At 40.3% G+C, this 24,151-nt stretch overlaps 1 protein-coding gene across 2 annotated transcripts in view; it reads right to left on the reverse strand.

Annotated features, from left to right (window-relative positions):
• Positions 1-23,103, reverse strand: part of LOX (lysyl oxidase) — a gene marked incomplete at both ends in the record, with an annotated part of 90,867 nt that extends 67,764 nt beyond the window's left edge. For both annotated transcript variants that reach the window (XM_082253453.1, XM_082253455.1), the window contains one exon: positions 22,276-23,103. In XM_082253453.1, coding sequence (XP_082109579.1) covers positions 22,276-22,939 — 664 coding nt within the window. The remainder of the gene's footprint in view (positions 1-22,275) is intronic.
• Positions 23,104-24,151: the final 1,048 nt, after the last annotated feature.

Here is a 24,151-nt window from a genome sequence, read left to right on the forward strand (position 1 = left end):
TTTTAAGCACTTTGAGCAGCTGATTAAATCCCTTACAGAGTATGAAGCTTCTTCATATTTTAATTCTTGCTTATGTTCCAGTTTAAGCTGTTGCTGTGACCAGTACCCCAGGTTCCCTGTTTCAGGGTGGCTCCTTTCCCTTGAAGCATCCTATGGAACCATTCTTGTATGCAGTGACCAAAGCTGTGGCTTGGTTACTTGTGGGTTGATTTAAAACAGGAGAATGCAAAAAGCTGGGGAAGCTCTGCATAGAAACAATCAGCTTCCAGGTTTGTTTTCTTTGTCAAAGCTTAATTGAACAAGCTGATATTAGAAGCTGATTGGCTACGATGCACAGCTGCACCGGATTTTGCACACTCCAGTCTTAGTAAATAATGCCCACTGTGTGCATCAGCCCTGTAGCCTAGGGTGGCAAGGCACTCCATGGAACCTCCCTCCTCCTCCCCCCTCACTTCTCCAAGCTAACAGACTGGCTGTGGACTGCACTTTTCACAGCTAAAATGATTGCAAACATTTACCTCTTGAAACAACCCATTCAGTTTAACATAGAATTGAAAGGCAAAACATGTTTGTTTAGATATAAAATAAAAGATTAAATATATATTTTTCCCTTTTTGTGATCACATTCCCTCTGTTCTAAGCTGCATAGAACTGGGGTTAGGAGAAGCAGCAGCACACTGAGCTTCCCAGTGAATGGCTGTGCAGCAGAGACGTGTCAGGTCAATTCTGAGAGAGCACACTGAGTTCTCAGCATAGCTAGAGAACTGACCAAGCTGTGTTCTCCTGCTTAGTGGGGTCAGTTTTTAATAGGAAAGCAGAGGGACTGGCAGGGATTTCACTCAAAAGGAAGCACTACAAAGAGAACAGGATACTTTTTCATACAAGTACATAGTTCAGCAGGCACATAGCAGGAATATGAAATGTTGGGGGTAACAAATGCTTTAACTCTTTCCTAACTCTTTCCTGTGAAGACTGGAAGTTCAGGGGTGCGGCTCTAAGAGAGCATGAGTCAGCAGCATTGAAAGTTGTAAACTGCAAGTGCTGGGATAAGAATTTTAACAAATAGTTTACTAGGGAGTTGTTTATTTTATTGTGGTCCGGGGGGGTGTACATGTGGTCGCAGGACCTGGAGCATACCTGTTGCTTACATCTACCAGGGTCTCAGGCACACGAGGTGTACCCACCTCGTCCTGCTTTGTTTGGACTGGAAGGCAGTGAACCTTCCTCCTTCTGGCCCCTTCATTACCTTTAGGTGCTACTGGTGCCATTTACAAGGTGGCACTAACTCCATTAGGACGTATGTAATTGCTCCAACCACAGCGTACCGACCCCCTCGTTACTTCTTACAGCCTACCCGGCTCAGCTTACTACAAAGTTTCATAACCTGATTTTTCTTTCAGATGTTTGCTTATATCATGTGCTCCAGAAGAAGCTTACTATGCTAAGCGAAACATGTAGGGCAACTGGGATTTAATTCAACATCTGATCACCTATACTGCACAGACGACCTTTGGAGACGGCCACTATTCCTCTCCCTGGCCGTCTTATGTAACACAGGTTATTCTGTGATGTATGCCATTGTTGTTATAACTTTGTCTACCTAGTAGGCTGTGCGATCTCATTTGCACATGGTCTTGAGGCTTTACCGCCGATTCCCACTGTATGTTATATATATGTGAATTTTCTGTATATTTTTGTTATGTTTCATTCCAAATATATCTCTTTGTGATTTTTTTCAATAAAATATATACTTTTTTTAATATCGGTGCCTATAAAGTCCCCATTTCTTTTTCCTTTATTTTCCAATTCCAGTATCAAGGATGTGGCACCTTTAATTATTTTTGTGAGCCTAGGTATCCTGCGACCTAAGTGCCCACATAAAAAACTCTTTTTGACAAGGTAAAAAACTTACCTTAGGGATTAATACCACTCTAAAACCTACTTTTGTAAAACCTTTACACATATATGGTCACTGTTATAAATACCAGCAAAATAGTGGTGACAAAAGCCAAATGTATGTTGCCTCTGTTATGGTTGAGTATTTTTTCACCTACATTAAAAAAAAAAAAAATCCAATAAAATAATCTACTTTTTGATGGTCTGATTTGCTAGACTAAAATGAGTTCCGCGCTCCTACCCCTCACTCTGTGCACTAAGTAGCTGAACTAATTATCTTAAGATAATGCAATATTCCTTTTTATGTGTGCTGAAATTTATAATTCCCTAGTGCTTCCACGAATAAAATAGTACCTCTCAAACTGTGTCCCTTTCCTGTGTCTAAACAACATTATCATTGTATACTTTATTCATCAGATATACTCTCTCTCTCTCTCTCTCTCTCTCTCTCTCTATATATATATATATATATATATATATATATATATATATATATATATATATGCATATATATAAACACTTGTATAAATATGATCATAATACAGCTCATACAAACCAATCTTGTTTGCTATAAAAAACCTAATAATAAAGCATAGAAGAAAGGAAAGGACCCTCTGTGGGACTTTAGGGGGCTCAAGTGTAATCAATACATGTAGAAAAATGTATAAACAAACTACATTTTATATAACAAAAAAAAAGGGGGGGGGGGCGGTGTTTGTAAATACACATATTATAGACAATACATGATAAAAACAAAGCGGTTGTGGAAATAAAACGCATACAGTACAAATAGACAAGAAATGACAACCAGACAGACCCAGCCCCAAGGATGGTGGGGTGGGCGAGGCCCAACGCATTTCAAATGCTATAAAGCTGGTTTCCTCTTATTCAGGGGCACAATGGTTGAATACATTCTCGTCTGTTGTATGCATAATACAGACCCACAACCAGAGAATAAAAACAATATAAGGACTATTGCATATCCACCCATGGGCTGCAGAGGGTGCACACCACCAATCAACCCAAACCCATACAAATCCTGACACGCAGGGTCGGCCAGGACACGAGCCAGAAAACCGACCAATAAGGTCTTAATCCTTTAACAGGAAAACCTGATACTAGCTGACGGTCTAAGCCTTCAGGATCAAATGAGGATGTGCCCGATATATAATAATAAAGCATAAAATCAATGCATAATTTCAAACCTTTGTCAGAAAACAATAGCTTTGCTTTAAAAATATCCAATTATTAAACATCCGGTGTGAAAAATAAAAGTCATAAAGTGTGCTGTCTTCTCAAACATCATCAGTCGTGCTTCCACTTAAGAATGGTCATTTACCAAATCCCTAGTGACCATTCATTACTAAATATGCTCAAATAGAGCATTTATAGTATTCCATGGTGTGTCTCTTAAAGGTCCCTTTAGCATCAAGCAGACTTCTTCAAAAATTCCATCTCATTTGTGGCAAATAAAAGAAGAAGAAGTAAATTTAGATATTACATAAAATGACAATATGTGAGTGACATCACAGAACTTCTCCAACTTGATGTGTTTTATCTGAACAATTTCCTCAGGAAATAATTGTTTCCATCACTACACATTACTGAACAGAGTTTTCTGTTTCAAATACTGCATTGATTTATCTCCATAGACCCAGTCTGTCCAGACAGCGTGGTCGCCTGCTGACTTGGCACTATATACAAGCAGCTTACCTCTTCAGTAAGACACAGAAGTTTAATCCAACACAATTTTAATTCAGATAAGTACAAAACAGAGGATTTTTTTTACAGACTTTTGAAGTATAGGAATACAACGCCTTTCCCAAGTCCTGTCTCTGCAAACAATTAACACAGGGAGAACATGGAAGAAACAGAGAAGGTCTAGCTAGAACTGGGCTAACTAGCAATAAAAAGAAGGGGAGGAAAGAGGGAGATATCAAATCACATAAATAAACAAGCTGTAGTTGCCCTGAACCACCATTAGATGTCAGCATAAAAACAAAGCAACCTGATACAGTACTATACAACAACATAAAAAAAATACATATAAGTGGAACAGAACACACAACCTTTCTCCCCTTCTCCTCAGTCTAAAAATTAACCCAAACATGCCCACATCTCTGCTCAGCCTCTCATTTTTCTCCCTATGACTTCTAGGCAGCCAGACAGTATTAAAAAACTACTGATAGCCCATTATTACCGATTACATGCAGTTGATATACAGGCAGATTCCTAACCAGTATATTCAGTAAATTATTAACTCCATCAATTATCACTACTCCATAAAACAATTTAAACAGCTATATATATATATATATATATATATATATATATATATATATATATATATATATATATATATATATATATATATATATTTATTTATTTATAGCTGTTTAAATTGTTTTATGGAGTAGTGATAATTGATGGAGTTAATAATTTACTGAATATACTGGTTATTTACACATATATATATATATATATATATTTATATATATATATATATGTATATATATATATATATATATATATATATATATATATATATATATATAAGTAAAAAATATGAGAGGGGTGAGAGCGAAAGAGGGGTGAGAAAAAGGGGGGGGGGTGAGAGAGAGAGGAGGTGAGAGAGGGTAGAGAGACAAAGAGGGGGAGAAAGAGAGGGGTGAGAGAGAGAGGGGGGTGAGAAAGATGAGAAAGAGAGGGGGTGAGAGAGAGAGAGAGAGAGAGAGAGGGGGTGAGGGGGTGAGAGTGAGAAAGGGTGAAAGAGAAAGGGGTGAGAAAGAGAGGGGGTGAGAGAGAGAGAGGGGTGAGAAATAGAGGGGGTGGGAGAGAGAGAGAGAGAGAGAGAGAGGGGGTGAGAAATAGAGGGGTGAGAAAGAGAGGGGGTTAGAGGGAGAGGGGAGAGAGACAGAGAGGGGTGAGAAAGAGAGGTGAGAAAGAGAGGGGTGAGAGAGAGAGGGGGTGAGAAAAATGAGAAAGAGAATGGGTGAGAGAGAGAGAGAGGGGGCAGAGAGAGAGGGGGGTGAGGGGGGTTAGAGTGATAGAGGGTGAAAGAGAAAGGGGTGAGAAAGAGAGGGGGTGAGAGAAAGAGGGGTGAGAAAGAGAGGGGGTGGGAGAGAGAGGGGATGAAAGACAGAGAGGGTTCAGAGAGAGAGGGGTAAGAAAAAGAGGGGGTGTGAGAAAGAGAGGAGGATGAGAGACAGAGAGGGGTAAGCGAGGGAGGGGTGAGAGAAGGAGGTGAGAGAGAGTGGGAGTTGAAAGAGAGATAGAAGGGTATGAGAAAGGGAGAAGGGATGCTCTCAAGCTAGAAAGATTTATGTAGAAAATGTGTCTGTTGCTGGCATAGGTAGATAATTCCTTGCATATGGAGGGCTGAAATCACAACCAGTCAGACCCTAGTAGACTAAAGACTATTTACTGAATTCAGGCTCGGTGCTGAGAGGACCAGTCAGTAAGTTCATCAGCTGGTGTTCCCACTTGGAGGAGGGCTCATCCTTCACCTCAGTCAGGAATACACAAGATCTTCTGTTGTACTGCTTCTGTATGCTGCATCCCCGCTGTGCACTGGTAAAGCGTGCATTTACACCTGAACTACAGTACTTCCTCCTTTCAGTCCCACCCCTTTCTCTAGCTCCCAATCATAATGCTCAAACTGGCAAAATGAGGGGAGTGGAATGACGGGACTTGAGAGATGTAGTTCTCTGCAGATTGGCGGCTCACTGTGTATTTCTATGCAGTCCACATTGCTGTGGATGGAAATAGTAACATCTTTACCATCAGCTTAGAATAGATATAATCTGCAGCACCGGGCATGTGCACTCCTTTTAGTTTTGGCCCTGGAGCGGCCTGTTCTTTTTTGGGGCTGGGCCTATATGAAGGTAGAGGCCTGGAGCTGCAGCTCCAATAGCCCCTATGTTAATCCAGCCCTGATTACAGGAATCACTGTTTGCAGGCAGCAAGGTAGCATGGGATATGTAATCCTTAGAAATGGAAAGTAAACAGCAGAGGAGAAGCTGCAAAGCATGCAGGGAATCCAGGAAGTTGTGGAAAGAGATGGCTGGCAGACAAGTAGAACTCAGAACATGAAAGGCGATTCTTCAACTAAGTCTATATTGGATTCTCAAAAATAACTATTGTTTGTATTGTTATTACAATGCTGATGTTATAAAATGAAAGTGTGTATTGTGGTCATTGATCTCCCTAAAGTCCTTTAGGTTGCATTAGAAATATCTCTTTTTAAGTTCAAGCCCCTCCAATGTTTAAAAACACTGTCTGTACGTTAAAATATCAGATTACTGGTAGCATGGATCACATACTGCAATTCCAAAATATATGTGACATGGGTTGTGTTACATGTGATGAATTTCTTTATGTCATATATTCTTCAAGTTATCTTAGATTGAAATGCAAATATCCACCTTAATTGCGTTAGGTGGTTCTAGAAAAGTAAGCCTTTCTTGCAGAGGTAAAATCCTGCACTCTCAAATAGTGTTATTTTGTCTTTCCTTGGTGGGTTCACTACATTGTGCACTTATCTAGTTCTCAAATGCAAATCATTGCTTTACACCTCATTGGCCAGATGCACATCCAGAACCTCTGGTGTATAGTGCAAATATAACCCAATAGTATGGAACCATTTATTTCAAATGGCATACAGCTGTTTCAGTTTTTTGACTATCATAGGTGCCAGGTAACCATACAGGTTATGGTAAGAAGAGACTAAAGCGGTCAAACCCCCTTAACCCTCCTCTTATGTTAGAATTCCGTTACTATCCATGATGTTTAGGGTTGGTTTTGACCCGTGTTTTAAATCAGCCATAAAATACCCTCTGAATAATTATTTATCATCAAATTTGTTTCTTACATCTTGGTTACCTTGTTAGGCTTCTTTATCCTTGAAAAGATTGGTTTTAATATTTTTGGTTTGACCCCTTAGACCTTTCTTTTGATAGCATACCTCTCATTTTCAAATTTAGAAAATGGTAAAATAAAGTCAGCAACTCTGAAATGTATTTGTCCTATGTTTCTTCACTTTATTTAGAGAAGCAGATAAGCAGGAAAAGAGATAGGCCCCTCCCTAACTACAGCTCACAGGGTTGAGAGGTGATTGGCTGTCAGTGTTACTAAGCAGAGAGAGTGTTTATGATTTCAGTTTTGGCACTTATTAGTGTCCTAAAATCCTATATTATAACTGGGTCAGAATTGACCCTAACACCATGAACGTCTTAATTTTCACCACAGTATTTTATAATTTAGTGAAAAGGATTATTTTTCTATTACATTGTTTAAATAGAGGTTCCTGACAAAGTAAAAAAATCTTGATGCAATAAACAAATTTATGTGATACTTATAGACATTCAAAACCTGAAAACGGGTCGGTTCTGACCCTAACATAAGAGGAGGGTTAATCTAATCAGTTCCCAGCACAGTAAAGCCCTCATAAAACAGAAGGTATTCAGTTGGCTGAGCCATGGAAATCATTGGTTTACACCCCATTGGCCAGATGCACATCCATAACTGCTGATGTATAGTTCAAATATATCCTAATAATATTGGGTCATTACCTTACTCCTTGAAGGAGGTTGGAGTTCCCAAGGTGACTTAGTGGAATAGCACTTCCACCTTGACACCTTGTGGTTTGGAAAACTTTACAAAGTTTACTATAGAAAACTACAGTATAAACTCAGTGAAAGAGGGATTGGGGCACGGGATACCTGAAAAGACCAAAATGCAGACTACAAATTTCTACTCAAAGTCAAAACAGAAAAAGGGCTTTTCAGCCAGATCAGTACACTGATCAGACTAGAGCAGCTTCTAATCAGCACACTTACCCATTGGAGGGCCCACTAGAACTTTCTACCGCTACAGCGTCTAACCAACTCTTCTGGATATTGCTCAGCTGACAAAGTTTCACTCCCGATGCTTTAGTCCTCCTTTTCCACTTCCCATGGTTATATCTTGCAGCAGGACAGCAGGAAGGTTCATGGTCTAGGCTTGGGCCTCTATAGCACAACAAACCCTCCTCAGACAGCAGCCCTGGGTAGGCAGGAATATTCAGCAACACACCTCCCCAGTAGGCCTGAGACACAAGAGAGTTTACAAAGGTCATCCCAAATAGTATCCTTCCCCAGCATGCATCACTGGCAAACATGAGGAAAGCAGAACTATCCATCCATGCTTAGACTACAGCCCAGTAGCACTAGATTTGGACCAGGGACACTACTGAATAGCACAGACTCCCTACATATGATTATTTTTAGAGGGCTTTTTAATTTTCTTATTCAGTATTGACATTTTGGGGGTAATATTATATTGTATGTATTGGTTATGAATCTGCCTGTATAGTGAATGCATGTATTATTGCTAATATTGGGATATTAGTAGTTTTATTAATGCTATTTGATTGGTAACTGGCAATTTAGAAGTTATGAGGGGAAGAAATGAGAGGCTGGACAAATGTGGGGATGATAGTGTTAAGTTTTACTATGAGTGAACGAAGCTGCATTCTGTATATTGCGGTAGCAATGATAATGATGCACTTTTCACTCCTTGGGAAGTCGCTCATAGGAAATGCATCAACTGGAAGGAAATCTGTGACATCATAGCATTATTTGGAAGTGACATAGTACCTGCTACGAATGCATGGTGACTAGTGGGGTGCATACGATAGCATCAAACAATACTTGTTAGCACAAATTTTTGTAAGTGTTTTTATCATAATTTTATTTTTTATATTAATATCCAGTTGTATTGCTTCTTCTTTTATTTGCCACAAATGAGACTGAGTATTTGAAAAAAAAAGCTGGGGACCTTTGCAATGGACACCATGGAATATTAAAAAACATACTCAGTTTTGACCTTTTAGTAGTAGGAGGTCAATAGGGATTTGGTGAGTGGCCAAGGATCATTAATAGGCCAGTTGCACACTGGCGTAATAACTGATGTTACTGATGTTTATTCAGGACCTTGTTGAAGTAAAGTGGGCGAGTAAAAAAACTTTGTGTAAAACCTGAGTAATGTTAAGTATAGGTGAGTAAAGGTGTGTAAGTGTATAGACAAGTAAAATTCTTCTTCATTGCCAGTGTTATAATATACTCCATTATACTCTCATAAACATGCTTATAGATGATTAAAAATGCATGTGAGAAAATTACTGCACTCAAATGTAAAAACGTTCTGTTTTTGTTTTACTGCTCTGTACTCAACTCTGTATTTTTGCGCTATAAACAAAAAAAGAGCGACAATTTTGAAAAAATAACAATATTTTTCACATTTTTTTATATAAAATTCTCAAAAAAAAAGTAAAAATCAAAATTTAACATTTTAGGCCAATTTGTTTTTTGCTACATATTTTTGGTTAAAAAAAATCACAATAAGCGTATTTTGATTGGTTTGCGCAAAAGTTATTGCGTTTACTAACTACGGGAAAGATTTATGTAATTTTTATTGTTTTTTTTTTTAACTAGTAATGGCGGCGATCTGCGATTTTTTTTTGCTGGACTGCGACATTGTGGCGGACAGATCGGACCCTTGACTGACATTTTTGACACTTTTGGGGGACCAGTGACATTACTACAGTAATCAGTGCTATAAATATGCACTGTTACTGTCAAAATGACACTGGCAGGGAAGGGGTTAACTTTATTGGTGATCAAGGGGTTAGGTGTGTCCCTAGGGGCGTGATTGTAACTGTCGGGGTGTGTGGCTTGTTGATTATGTAATGTATGATTACACGGGTAGCCGTTACAGTAATGGGCGGTGCATCCAGAAGATCTGGAAAAGAAAAGGGGGGTGCTCTGGTACTAGAGACCTCTGAAGAAAAGATAACCCTGACTTGGCAGGACTATGGGTCACTCAGGCTCCAGTGACCTATCCTGTTTCAGGATAAGAAGGAGTACTGCACTCACTCTTTCTACTGACTCTACACTAGGTAGTTAGTGATAGGGTGTAACGTTCATGCGTTTTTGTTTGTGGATGGATTTACAGCTGCAGAATTATTACACTCAGTAGCCTTGTAGAGAATCTGTTGAACAACATATCCAACTCTCAGGACTTCATCACCGTGTACAGCCTGTTATATACTATATATATATTAATAGATGTTTAATGGAGGGATAGAGTATATGAGGATATATAGATGAGAGACATGCTATTGTATGGTGAGCACTAGAAGTAGTATTAGGAGAGTTGCAGGTGATGGTAAGCAGATAGGTTCTGATGTCAAGTATAGTGCAGATGGTAAGAGGACACAGATGGAGTATACTTAGACAGAGTAACCTAGTGCAAGGATAGTTGAAGGTAGTCCCAAGAGCTAACAGTCTATGCAGATGATAGTGAATAGATAGATACAGATAGTCTTGGTAATTGCAGTAGATGACAGTAGGAGATTGGTTAGCAAGAGTCCCCTGCGGGGTACTTATCACTTAGATAGGTTTAGGAATAACAGTGTCCATTGGAGAGGGGTGATCCCGTAGCGAGATAGGGATCACCAGCGAGGTTTCCGGCTTCAGTTCAGCAAGGGAGGTATGTCAGCAGCTCCGACTTCTCAGGCGTAGGTGCGATGAACATGTGGGTTTGAACGAGCGATGAGTGAGAGCAAACCGGCGATTGAAATAGCCGCTCATAGCGGCGCTCGGCAATGATGTCATCCGGTCTTAAAGGTATATGCGTCCCTTGTTACACAAGGTGGGACGCAATTAGGAGAGGAGAAATATGGGAACAAGGGTACCAGAGGTACCGGAACATTACATAGGGCATGGACTTACTCATCAGGAGGATGAGGGAACGTCGTGTCAAGATCACAGCAGAGAAGTCAGGGAACCGGATAAGAGTGCCATCTCTATGGAGAGGGTCCTTTTATTCAAAGAATTCAGATAGTCAATGTCTCTTAAATTGTGCATAATATGCTAACCCTTGCTTTCTCTCTACAGGATGTGTCAAGCCTTAGAGGTAGTCAGCTAGGCTGTATATATGTATATTGTGGAATTTCCTTTCCACCAAATGAAGTTTGTTTGGTGGGGTGCACTTTCTGATGACGAAATTGACAAAACGCTTTGGCGCATGAGGATCCAATATACATTAGTGCTCATTCTCTGGCTATATCACCACATGCAGGAAACTGTTCTGTTACTCTTGTGTTTTTAAATACAAATGGATGCGCTGGCATCAATGTTTTTAAATGTTTGATATCTAAATAAAAAAGGAAATTTATACTAATTGAAAGTATGCTCCTTCCTCTGGCCTGTACAGTCAGCTATCTTTTTCCACCGTTTTTTCCTACTTGTATACACTATGGATGATGTCCATATATGTCACACCAAATACCATATTCATTCAAGGTCAGAATGTAGAGAATACAGTGAGGGAAATACGTTTTTGATCCCCTGCTGATTTTGTACGTTTGCCCACTGACAAAGAAATGATCAGTCTATAATTTTAATAATACCTTTATTTTAACAGTGAGAGACAGAATAACAACAAAAATATCCAGAAAAATGCATTTAAAAAAAGCTATAAACTGATTTGCATTTTAATTAATAAAATAAGTATTTGACTCCTTCGCAAAACATGACTATGTACTTGGTGGCAAAGCTGTTGTTGGAAATCACAGAAGTCAGACGTTTACACACATCTCAGAAGAGATTTTGTCCCACTCCTCTTTGCAGATCCTCTCAAAGTTATTAAGGTTTTGAGGCTGACGTTTGGTAACTCGAACCTTCAGCTCCCTCCACATATTTTCTATGGGATTAAGGTCTGGAGACTGGCTAGGCCACTCCAGGACCTTTATATTCTTCTTCTTGAGCCACTCCTTGGTTGCCTTGGCCATGTGTTTTGTGTCATTGTCTTGCTGGAATACCCATCCAAGACCCATTTTCAATGGTCTGGCTGAGGGAAGGAGGTTCTCACCCAAGATTTGACAGTACATGGCCCCGTCCATCGTTCCTTTGATGTGGTTAAGTTGTTCTGTCCCCTTAGCAGAAAAACACCCCCAAAGCATAATGTTTCCACCTCCATGTTTGACCGTGGGAATGGTGTTCTTGGGGTAAATGTCAGCATTCCTTCTCCTCCAAACACTGGGAGTTGAGTTGATGCCAAAGAGCTTGATTTTAGTCTCATCTGACCACAACACTTTCACCCAGTTCTCCTCTGAATCATTTAGATTTTCATTAGCAAACTTCAGGTGGGCCTGTACATGTGCTTCCTAAGCAGGGGGACCTTGAGCTGCAGGATTACAGTCCTTCATGGCGTAGTGTGTTACCTATTGTTTTATTTGTAACTATGATCCCAACTGCCTTGAGATCATTGACAAGATTCTCCCATATAGTTCTGGGCTGATTCCTCACCGTTCTCATGATCATTGAAACTCCACAAGGTGAGATCTTGCATGGAGCCCCAGTTATTTTGTGTTTTTTACAATTGCAAATAATTGCACCAACTGTTCTCATCCTCTCACCAAGCTGCTTGGCGATGATCTGCTAGCCCATTCCAGCCTTGTGTAGGACTACAATCTTGTCCCTGACATCCTTGGACAGCTCTTTGGTCTTGGCCGTGGTGGAGAGATTAGAATCTGATTGATTGCTTCTGTGAACAGATGTCTATACAGGTAACAAGCTGAGATTAGAAGCACTCCCTTTAAGAGAGTGCTCCTAATCTCAGCTCGTTACCTTTATAGAAGACACCTGTGAGCCAGAAAACTTGCTGATTGATATGAGATCAAATACTTATTTTACTCATTAAAATGCAAATCAATTTATAACTTTTTTTAATGCTTTTTTTCCAGATTTTTTTGTTGTTATTCTGTTTCTCTCTGTTAAAATAAACCTACCATTAAAATTATAGACTAATCATTTCTTTGTCATTGGGCAAACGTACAAAATCAGCAGGGGATCAAATACTTTTTCCCTCACTGTATATCATGTGATTTGCAAAACACACTCCCTAGGACACAACAGGTTTCACACTACTCTCTTTATTTTCAAAATAAAATATACCCTTCAGGTGCAGTGTGACGCAATCACTGTGATATCATGAGAAAATGAAGAGTTGTATTCACTCTACATTATAAATAAGGAACTAAATGACACCTATTGGCCTGCAGACTGCTTTGTCCAGAGCTGCTGCTTAAGGATGACCCATATTACATAGGCAAGTTGAAAACAAAAAAGCAGAGCAAGGATTAGCAGTCATGCTTTTCCTTCTTGTGTGTGCCTGGTAAGCAGAAGGTTCTCTCTAACATTAGCTCTGGTAATGGCCACCCCCATGGTAGTGGCAGGGGACACTAAAAAAGTTTGACATGTAACTTTCATGATCTAGCCAAGCAGGCATATCTGAAAAAAACTGTGGGCTGCTCTAAACTGGTCCATTAAGCTCTGATTTAACAAAAGTCTCTTGATGTGCTTGGTTTTGGTTAGAAGAAATGATTCAAAGTATCATGGAACCATTCATACAATTTTAAATCAGTTACTTAAAGAAAGTTTTGTAATACTGTTCAGTCAGACTTGTGATTACTGATTTTTGCCACACTGCAAAGCCAAGAAAAAAGGCTCAAGTTCAGATTTTATGGCTTCCTGCGTCACCTACTTGCCCATTCAACAATGAATCATTAGTATGATGATGCTAATTTATCATCCAGTGAGTTGGCTGGAAATATGGAGCTGGCATGGAAAACCATTGCAAGACCATCTGGACTAGATAATATTCTTCTAATGTCTAATGTCTGTGTCTTTTAAAAATCCATTGGTCAATATTTCCAAGAGATACAACATATTCAAGCATCACTTAGATAACAAGCCTACTAAACTCAGCAGTTCTTATTGTTGCTCACAGAAATGTGCTGTGCCTATCTCTTACCAGCAGATGAAGTCAAAGTACTCCTAAATGGTTTTATAATATCTAATTATGTCTTGCCACATGGCATAAAGGACAGACTTGAAATGGAGTGTAACAGTACCTGATGTTATTGTCTCTGGTAGAATTAGATCACATTCTATAACATTTTGATTATTGTTTATTTATTATTTTCAAATGAATTCAAATTCTTATAATTATTATTAAAATTATGACTATTTACTATTTTTTCCCTTCCTGTCCCTACTAGACACATTACTTACTTTTTTTGCCATGTTTTTCTTTCTTTTGCAATAATATAGTTTCTTTCATTGGTCATATGAAAGCATAGTTACATAGTTACATAGTTAGTGAGGTTGAAAAAAGACATCAGTCCATCCAGTTCAACCTATGATGCGTGTGTGTGTTTGCTTTTAACCGTACATTGTATACCCCTGTATGTTGTGGTCTTTAAGGTGTCCATCTAATAGTTTTTTGAAACTATCAATGCTCCCTGCTGATATGACTGCTTGTGGAAGAGAATTCCACATCCTTACCGTTCTTACAGTGAAGAACCCCTTACGCACTTTAAGGTTAAACCGCCTTTCCTCTAGTTTTAGTGAGTGGCCACGTGTCTTATTGTATCTCCTTTCTCTGAATAGTTTGTTCCTTATGCTCGGGTCACCAGTACAGTATTTGTACATTGATATCATATCCCCCCTCAATCGTCTTTTCTCCAGAGAGAAAAGGTTCAGGGCTTGTAGTCTTTCCTCATAGCTGATGTCCTCCATTCCCCTAATTATTTTTGTTGCCCTTCTCTGGACTTTCTCCAGTTCCAGCACATCCTTCCTGAGGACCGGTGCCCAGAACTGGACAGCATACTCCAGATGTGGCCGGACCAGAGTCTTGTAGAGTGGGAGAATAATCTCTTTATTTCTGGAGTGAATCCCCTTTTTTATACATCCCAGTATTCTGTTGGCTTTGCTTGCGGCGGCTTGGCATTGCATGCCACTGCCAAGCTTGTTGTCTACCAGTACCCCCAAGTCCTTTTCCATCCTAGACTCACCCAGAGGTTCCCCCCCTAGTGAGTAGCTTGCTTTCTGGTTTCTGGCCCCCAAGTGCATTACTTTACATTTATCAACATTAAACCTCATCTGCCATGTAGTTGCCCACCCCGTTATTTTGTTCAGGTCTGCTTGCAAGGTTTCCACATCCTGCATAGAAGATATTGGCATGCCTAGTTTAGTATCATCTGCAAATACTGAGATTGTGCTAGATATCCCCTCCTCTAGATCATTTATGAACAAATTAAACAGGATTGGTCCCAGGACAGAACCCTGGGGGACCCCACTTTCCACACCCGCCCAATCCGAGTACTCCCCATTAATCACCACCCTCTGTACTCTCCCCTGGAGCCAGTTCTCTATCCAGTTACTCACCTTCTGATCCATACCTACCTTCCTTAGTTTGTACAGTAATCGTTTGTGGGGAACGGTGTCAAAGGCCTTTGCAAAGTCCAGATACACCACATCCACAGGCTTACCTTTATCTAGGTGGCTGCTCACTTCATCGTAGAAGGTTAATAGATTGGTTTGGCACGAACGATTTTTCATGAATCCATGCTGATTACTACTTATAATACCGTTTTCATTACTAAAGTCTTGTATGTGGTCCCTTAACATCCCCTCCAAAATTTTGCAGACTACAGATGTTAGGCTGACCGGCCTATAGTTACCCGGGATATATCTCGGCCCCTTCTTAAATATTGGTACCACGTTGGCTTTTTTCCAATCAGCTGGCACCATACCCGTCTGTAAACTATCCTTAAAGATCAAGAATAATGGTCTGGCGATCACCTGGCTGAGCTCATTAAGAACCCTCGGGTGCAAGCCATCCGGTCCCGGGGATTTATTTATGTTAAGTTTCTCTAGTTTGGCTCTAAGTCTATCTTCTGTTAGCCATGGTGGCACTTCCTGAGGTGTATTATTTAGTTCGGCCTTACAAGCTGGGTTTGTGTAGCCCCCCGATTCTTTTGTGAAGACTGAAGAGAAGAAATGATTTAACACTTCCGCCTTTTCTCTGTCCTCAGTGGCCATATTTCCTTTATCATCTTTTATGGGGCCAATGTGTTCTGGTCTCGCTTTCTTACTGTTTATATACTTAAAAAACTTCTTGGGGTTCTTTTTGCTCTCCTCCGCTATATGTCTCTCGTGTTCTATTTTAGCCGCCCTGATTTCGTCTTTACATTTCTTATTACACTCTTTGTAGTGCTTAAATGCTGCCAATGAGCCCTCAGTCTTGTATTTTTTGAAGGCCTTTTCCTTAGCACTAATATGCATTTTTATGTTGGAGTTTAGCCATCCAGGGTTTATTTTTGCTCTTTTAAATTTATTTCCCTTTGGAATGCACTGGTCAATCCCCCTGTTTAGTATACTCTTGAAGCACTCCCATTTTTCCTCCGTGTTCTTTGTTCCCAGGGTTCTATCCCAATTGATATTTTCTAGCAGTGAGCGCAGTTTAGGGAAATTGGCTCTTTTGAAATTCAGTGTCCTTATATTACCCTTGTGTTTCCTATAACTGTAATTAATACTGAAACTTATTGACCTATGGTCACTGTTTCCCAAGTTGTCCCGTATTTCTATATCCGTGATCAGGTCTGTATCGTTGGTAATCAGTAGGTCAAGTACCGCATTGTTTCTTGTCGGTGCATTCACCATCTGACCCATGAAATTGTCCTGCAAAACATTTAGGAACTGCCTAGCCTTGGCTGAGTGCGCGGTTCCTTCTGCCCAGTCTATATCTGGATAATTAAAGTCCCCCATTATAATGACATTTCCCATCCTTGCTGCCAATCCTATCTGTAAAAGGAGGTCCGCCTCACCCTCCTCCCTCTGGTTGGGGGGCCTATAGCATACGCCCAATATTACCTTCCCCGCCGTGCCATCCCTTTGAAGCTCTACCCATAGGGATTCTGCCTCGTCCTTAGCTCCATTATTAATATCATCCCTCATATTTACCTGTATGCTGTTCTTAATATACAGACATACCCCTCCCCCTTTTTTACCTTCTCTATCTCTGCGATAAAGGGAATACCCCTGAATGGTCGCCATCCAGTCATGAGAGCTGTCAAACCAAGTCTCAGTTATCCCCACAAAATCTAAGTCCTCCTCAAACATCAGTAGCTCCAGCTCTCCCATCTTGTTGGCCAGGCTTCTGGCATTGGTATACAAACCTCTTAATTTTGATCGGTTACAAATATCCTCATTTGATGTTTTTAGGCTGCTCTCTTGAATTTTCCCCATACCCACCCTGGGTATAGGAGCTCCGAACACCCTACCGCTAATGCCCCCATTTCTGCCCTCTGAAACTTGCTTTCCACTGGCTAATTCTACATCTGTACCCTCCCCCCCATTCCCTAGTTTAAAAGCCCCTCTAACTTTTTGGCCATCCTCTCACCCAGTACGGCTGCACCCACCCCATTTAGGTGCAATCCGTCCCTACCAAAGAGCCGGTGACCGACTGAGAAGTCGGCCCAGTTCTCCAGGAACCCGAAACCCTCCTTACTACACCAGCTCCTCAGCCACTCGTTAACTTCCCTAATCTCCCTCTGCCTCTCTGGTGTGGCTCGAGGTACAGGTAGTATTTCGGAAAATACTACCTTGGAGGTCCTAGTCCTCAACTTAGCGCCTAAGTCCCTGAAATCGTTTAGGACTCTCCTTCTTCCTCTGCCTATGTCATTGGTACCCACGTGTATGAGCATAATCTACAAAGAGAATAGGTTACCAACATGTTATGTACTAACTATATCTGATATATTTTATTTTATATAAATTCACACAGGCATTAAAGAAGGCATTTGGAGGTGTTAAAAACACCACTCAAACACCTATCCAAATGATACAATGGACAGCACACAGTTAGCTTCACTTCACAATTGAAGCCTCATGTCGAGTCAGGAGGTGTTTGAAGCCTTTCAACGCCTCCCATTGTCTATGCTTCACAAACACTCTGGCAGGCAGTTGTGGTGCGGTTGTGGGGTGTTAAGATTAGTTTATTTCCTGTAATGGAATAGGTGTTTGTTTTAACGTGCCTTAACGCTCATCGAGCCCTTCAAAACTGCCCATAGGGCGTTTGGGGAGAAGTTTGAACTCCTCATTAACGCTTGTAAAACGCCAGTCTAACTCCCATATTAAAGCTTATTAAAGCAAGTCTAAGGCCCATACTAACGCTATAGAAGCATTTCTAAACCACTTCAATACAGGGCACTTTCACCCCCATCCTGCCCAGGCCAATTTTCAGCTTTTAGCGCTGTTGCATTTCGAATGACAATTGCGTGGTCATGCAACACTGTACCTAAAACAAATTTATATAATTTTTTTCCCACAAATAGAGCTTTCTTTTGGGGGTATTTTATCACCGCAAGTTTTTTTGTTTTTTTGCTAAACAAATAAAAACGTTTTTTGTTTATGGTTTAAAATTTTGTAAATAAATACATTTTTTCCTGCACTGATGAGGCCACACTGACAGGCACTGATGAGGTGTCACTGATGGGTTGGCACTCATGATGAGGCACTAATATGCAGCACTGATGGGCACTGATAGGCAGCACTTATGGGCACTGATAGGCAGCACTGATATGCAGCACTGATGGGCACTGATAGGCGGCACTGATAGGCAGCACTGATGGGCACTGATAGGTGGAACTGATGGGCACTAATAGGTGGCACTGATGGACACTGATAGGTGGCACTGATGGGCCCTGATAGGCACTAATAGTCAGAAATGATGGGCACTGGTAGGCGGTACTGATAGATGGCAATGATGGGCACTGGTGGGTGGCACTGATAGATGGCAATGATGGGCAGCACTGATGAGGAGGGCACTGAGAGGCTCCCTGAGTACTGATTGGCATCCCTGGTGGCATGGGTGGACATCCCTGGTGGCCATGGGTGGGCAATCTCTGGTGTATCCAGTGGCATCCCCCAAGGGTCTGCACTGGTAATCAATGCTCTGATTACCAGCACAGATCGCCCCCTTCTGTCAGGAGATCGGCCGATCGGCTCTCCTCTACTCGCCCCTCTCAGGCGTGAACTGAGGAAAGCTGAGCAATGGCCTTCCTATTTACTATGTGACCAGCTGTGATTGGACACAGCTGGTCACATGGTAAAGAGCCTATGTCCTAGGCTCTTTACCGGGATCCAAGATGCGGTGTATCAGAGTGACACATCGCACCACTGATCGCTGCTCTGTACGCCCCCCGTCATATGATACCCAGCTAGCATAGAGCAACCACTTTGCGGCCGTCATTTTGCTATATGACGGGCAGGAAGTGGTTAAGAGTTAGAAATTTAGTCAAGTGTAAACAAGCCCTTAATATACAGTATGTACACTTTTCAGTAGTGTTACTATCTTACTATACATTATTTTGGTGTTTCTTCCAAGACAGAGTAGAGAACAAAGCAATGTGCATAAATTCTGTTATACAACAAGGCAGGCCATAGGTGATGCGATTTTCTTTCCTGCAATCACCAGTCAGTGTTAATGGGGGAATCCCTTCCGTGGAGCTATGGTGTTCTCCCAGCGGGCCTAACCGCTGGCAATAATTGGATGCTAGAAATCCAAAATGCTGGTTGTACCCAAGTTAATGGATGGATCGACTTGGGTACAATCAGCCTGCTGATACATAGAGAAAATCTCATCCGGTTCCTGCTGAACTGGCAGAGATCCAAACAACTATGGCCGGCTTAAGTCTTTTTTGTTTAGCAAGCAGCCCTTCTAACCGGATAACAGCTACAGTCTCAGTGCATACCACTCAGCTAGCACCACTTTGTCTAGAAGTTGAGTAGGTTTTACTTTATATTTCATGGCTATTCAAGTGCAAGCAATATAACCCAGATATATTGAAGTATACATGTGTGTTTTCGGTGATGATAACTTTGGTAGAATAGGCTCAGATCCTCTATCCCAGGGACATTTTTCTCTTTTAGTATACATACTTTATGCCAAATGTGCAACATCATCAGAGGTGGGTTAAAGCACAGGTTACAGCTACCTCCTGTATAGAGTTTGGGATATAAAAGAGCACACCGACTAGTGATTACAGTTAATTTTAACTGAATATATTTGAGTCACAAATGTGAGTTAAGACATATGGCTGAAAATAATGGACATTTATGGCTTAATTTACTAAAATTGGAGAGTGCAAAACCTGGTGCAGCTCTGCATGGTAGCCAATCAGCTTCTAACTTCATCTTGCTCAATTAAGCTTTGGCAAAAAAAAATCACTGGAAGCTGATTGCTTTTTATGCAGAACTGCACCAGAATATGCACTCTCTAGTTTTAGTAAACTACGTAGTGTGAAGAATCATCAATATTGTGCAAAGTAAAAAAACCTATTTCATAGCAACTGATCAGATTTTAACCTTTTATGAATCATAAACAGGCAGAACAATGAAAGATGATTTCTTATTGGTCTGACGTGGTTACTGCACTCCAAAGTTCTCTCGAACATTGAACATTTTTTATAAAAAAGAGAACCATATAGCTATGTCTCCCCTTTGTTGTATAGTTGCATGAAAACTGCATTTCAACCCCTAAAACTTAAGCAGGGCTCATATTGGACAATTACTGATGACATAAGTGCAATGTCAGCAGTTGAAGGGGACAGAGGGGGAGTAGCCAGGAGGCCACGCACACCTTCTGGCTCATCTCGGCATGTGCAGTCTTCTGTGGAGATGATGTAAGCACTATTAGTGTATAGTATTTTATAAAACGCACCGTGTCATTTAAGATCTAGTATTGCTTCCCTTGCATGGGATCAGTGTGCAACACACCAACTAAACTAACCTCTGATTCTTTCCATTTACTGCAAACCACCAACATATGCCTAATGTCATCAATAAATATTCCTCCCAGTGTTCATGATCTGTGGATTGAGATCCCTTCCAATATCCCATTATTACTCTAGGTGTCTCAGCTATGTAGTGTACTGGATTGAGAAGCACTTCAGTTGTGAACCCAGCATTATGGTAGAATAAACAATGTCTCACAGGACAATGGCACTTCAACATTTGGGATCAAACTAAAAAAAACAATGCTTCAGGGTTGCCGGATAATTCTTTCAATCACAAACAGATCTGTCTTGCTATACAGGTCCTCTGAGCAATTACATTTACAGTCTTACCAGGATTAAATTAGCCACAGAATCTGTGTGATTCGTGTATATCAGTAATTGAAGGGGTGAGTTGGCAACTCTGTATTGTATTTGACTCATCTGATATGGTATACGCAAAGCAAGGCAGATTTTCCGATCCTTTCTATCTTAGACAGATATGAATTGTTAGTATCATCTTGGTTATATGTACCCACGTAAAGCAACACAATAAATATAAACCTTTGTTGAGTTTACATGATGCACCACATATTCCTTGCATCCCATAGAGCATGGAAACTGTTCCTAATGAATGGCACCACCTGCCATGGGCTTTCTTAAAATCATGCTTGCCTACCTTTTATCCTATGCTAGCTTAAAATACATTATATTCTAACATGAACAATACATAATGACAATGACATACATGATCAGTAGTGAAGGTATTAGTCTGGCCATTAATAGGATGAAGTTTCATCTGATCTGAGAAATTATTGATTAACTTGCGTGACAATTAGATCATACTATACACAAAAAGACTTTTAAACTGGCAAATATCCAACAGGATTTACAATTATTCTTGGTAGATGTAAACATCAATTTGTATAATGCAATGAATAACGGTTTTCAGGAAAATGATATGAAGTTCCAACAACAATCTTTTTATTGCCCACATCTTGTTCTTTTAGTTGAATTTTTATCAGATCTGGCAAATATTGACTCTTTGTGTGGCTAATTTTGTTGTCCTTTGCTTAGTGCAAACTTATTAAAACACATTTCCATACATTAGCGACTATTAATAGACATGAAATGCCTGTGTGAAAGTAGTCTGCAGACATATGTGGGAATGCCAGGAGCTGTGAGACAATGCTGAATATCACGTTACAGTAAATTGAGTTCATACTGAAAAGCACATGCTAAAACGTTTTAACTCTATGAGTTTGAGTTAACTTTACTAGTACAATGCAGTCTTTGCATTTTTACTATACAGAATTACACATATTTTAAACTAGAGGAACATTTGTAGAATTGAGTTAAAATATTAAGCTGTAAACTGGAGCCCCAAAGTCTCATCTGATTTTCCCTAAACACAATTTGAACATTCCTATTTAGAAAGATTGTTGGTATAAGACTGTCAGTTAATATTAATGTACATTCCAAGGGAATTCTCTTCAAGTATGAGGCATGGTGGCTCAATATAGATCCTCAAGAACCAAATTTTTGATTTATACTGAACACATGCTTTGACTTGACTGCTTGTAGTAAGGTTAACCCCTAAATTTCATGCACCTTAGCTTTCTCTAGATAACATGGTGTCATAATAACCTTCTAACATTCTAGTACATAAAAATGATTTAGGGAAGGATACACTTTATATTATCTTTGCTTTCTCTTACCATACTCGTTATAACGGTTTTCATAGCCATATCTCTGCCTGTCAGACTGTCTTGGCCTGTCATAGGCGTCGTAGTAGTTGTAGTAGGGATTGTCCTCGTATTTATTAGGATTATAGGGATCATCTCCTTGCATCATGTCTAGCCTGGCTCTGTTGCTTGTGGTTGCATTTGCTCTTTGGGTCTGCTGGGCACTTGATGGCTGAGCAGCACCTTGTCTCCTTTGTGTGGTACTTTCTGGTCTGTTTCTCTGTCTTCCAGCAGCATCCTCTCCTTGGCTTCTTCTGTTAGCCTGGAACCAGAGACGACTGGCTGAATGACTTGCCTGGCTTGAAGCTGTGGTTTGTCCGGCTTCACTCTGTAGGTTTTCTGATCTGGGAGGTTGTGGTCTCCCAGAAGATCCTGGAGAGGTGCTGTTTCTGCTGTTCAGTAACAGTAAAGGATTATGAGATGCACTGGAGGCAGAGGATCTTCTTGAAGGCTGGTACTCAGCTCCCTGGCTCAGCAGACTGTAAACTCTTCCATTGTTCTGCCACTGTACCCTCTGCCTCCACAGAGGATTTGGGCCATTAGCTATTCGCTGATGCTGGCAGGTGACTTGCAAAATGCAGTGTAAATACACAGCAAGCTGCAGTAAAAATATGCTTTTGGAATAATTCGTCATCATTCTTCAGTTTGAAGTTTAAAGAACTAAGGTTTCAATAGAATAGCATAAGTTTTTTTTTTTTAGCATGCAATAAAGAAAGGAGCTGCTACTTTATGTAAAACGTTAGCTGCACGTCTTTAGGCAAGAGAGACGAACAAGCCACTTCTCATCTTTCTATGGCTTTGCTGGTGATTCTACTGGTGAACAGAGGGGAGGAGTGATGGGAGTTTTTAAAGTTTCTGGCACGTTTTATAAAAGTTATACAAGGTTTACTGGCTTTGTGCCCTCTCTGTTATTTGTTCATATAATGCGATTGAGAACGTGCAGCTGAGCATATCTTTAAGACCTGCCTATCTAGGGAGCATACAGAAACAGTTATACTCAAATATCCATCAAAAAAAGAAATACATTATCTAACATGATTTTATACAGTAGTTTGCTGGATATTGTAATGTCAAAACTGTATAGCACATTTCCTGATGTAGATTTGAGCTATTGTGTAAAGAAAGGAGGGACAGCATGTAGGATACAGATAAAAACTATTTGAGTCATAGGTGAGGCTGGCTGGACACATCCTTATGTTTACTATAATGTAATTGAGCTGTGCATCACTGTTGATAATTGGATCATATGAGGGTTAAGAATAGAGTTAAAAAAAAGGGCAAAAAAAGGGCAATGATCTGGATCCCACTGAAACACTCCTCCATCCCAAAATATACATACAAACAAGAGAACTTGGCCCGCGGGACTTTATATGAGGTGTGTTCGGAGGCTGGAGAAAAATTAAGTACACAATTGGTAAAAGCAATATTTGTTTTATTGCAAGGTATGCACAGGTTGTGAAAATACAAATAAATAACAGGTGCTCAATGGCACATGACGTAGCTCAAAGGCTGTAATGTCAATATTAAACAACACAGGCAAAATTGAATCACATGTTGGAAAGCATCTTGGTATAACCACTCAATCTCAGATAAGAGTTAAATATTGTACTGAGTTGACATAACAGTGAAATTTGTATATATCGTCGTGACCTGACGCGTTTCGGGAGCAACATCTCCCTTCCTCAGAGATCAATAGTTCGAAGTATATCTATAAAAGAACACTGTTGTTAAAATATGCCATAGCCCTATGATTTAAATTGCAAAGTTCAATCAAGTATTGAGAACTTGATGAAGTATAGAATACTCACAACTCAATAAGACTTGAGTGGAGAAATTGGACTCCTGTGTT

The sequence above is a fragment of the Pelophylax lessonae genome, assembly GCF_965119305.1.
Source record: "Pelophylax lessonae genome assembly, chromosome: 1".
Lineage (NCBI taxonomy): Eukaryota > Metazoa > Chordata > Amphibia > Anura > Ranidae > Pelophylax > Pelophylax lessonae.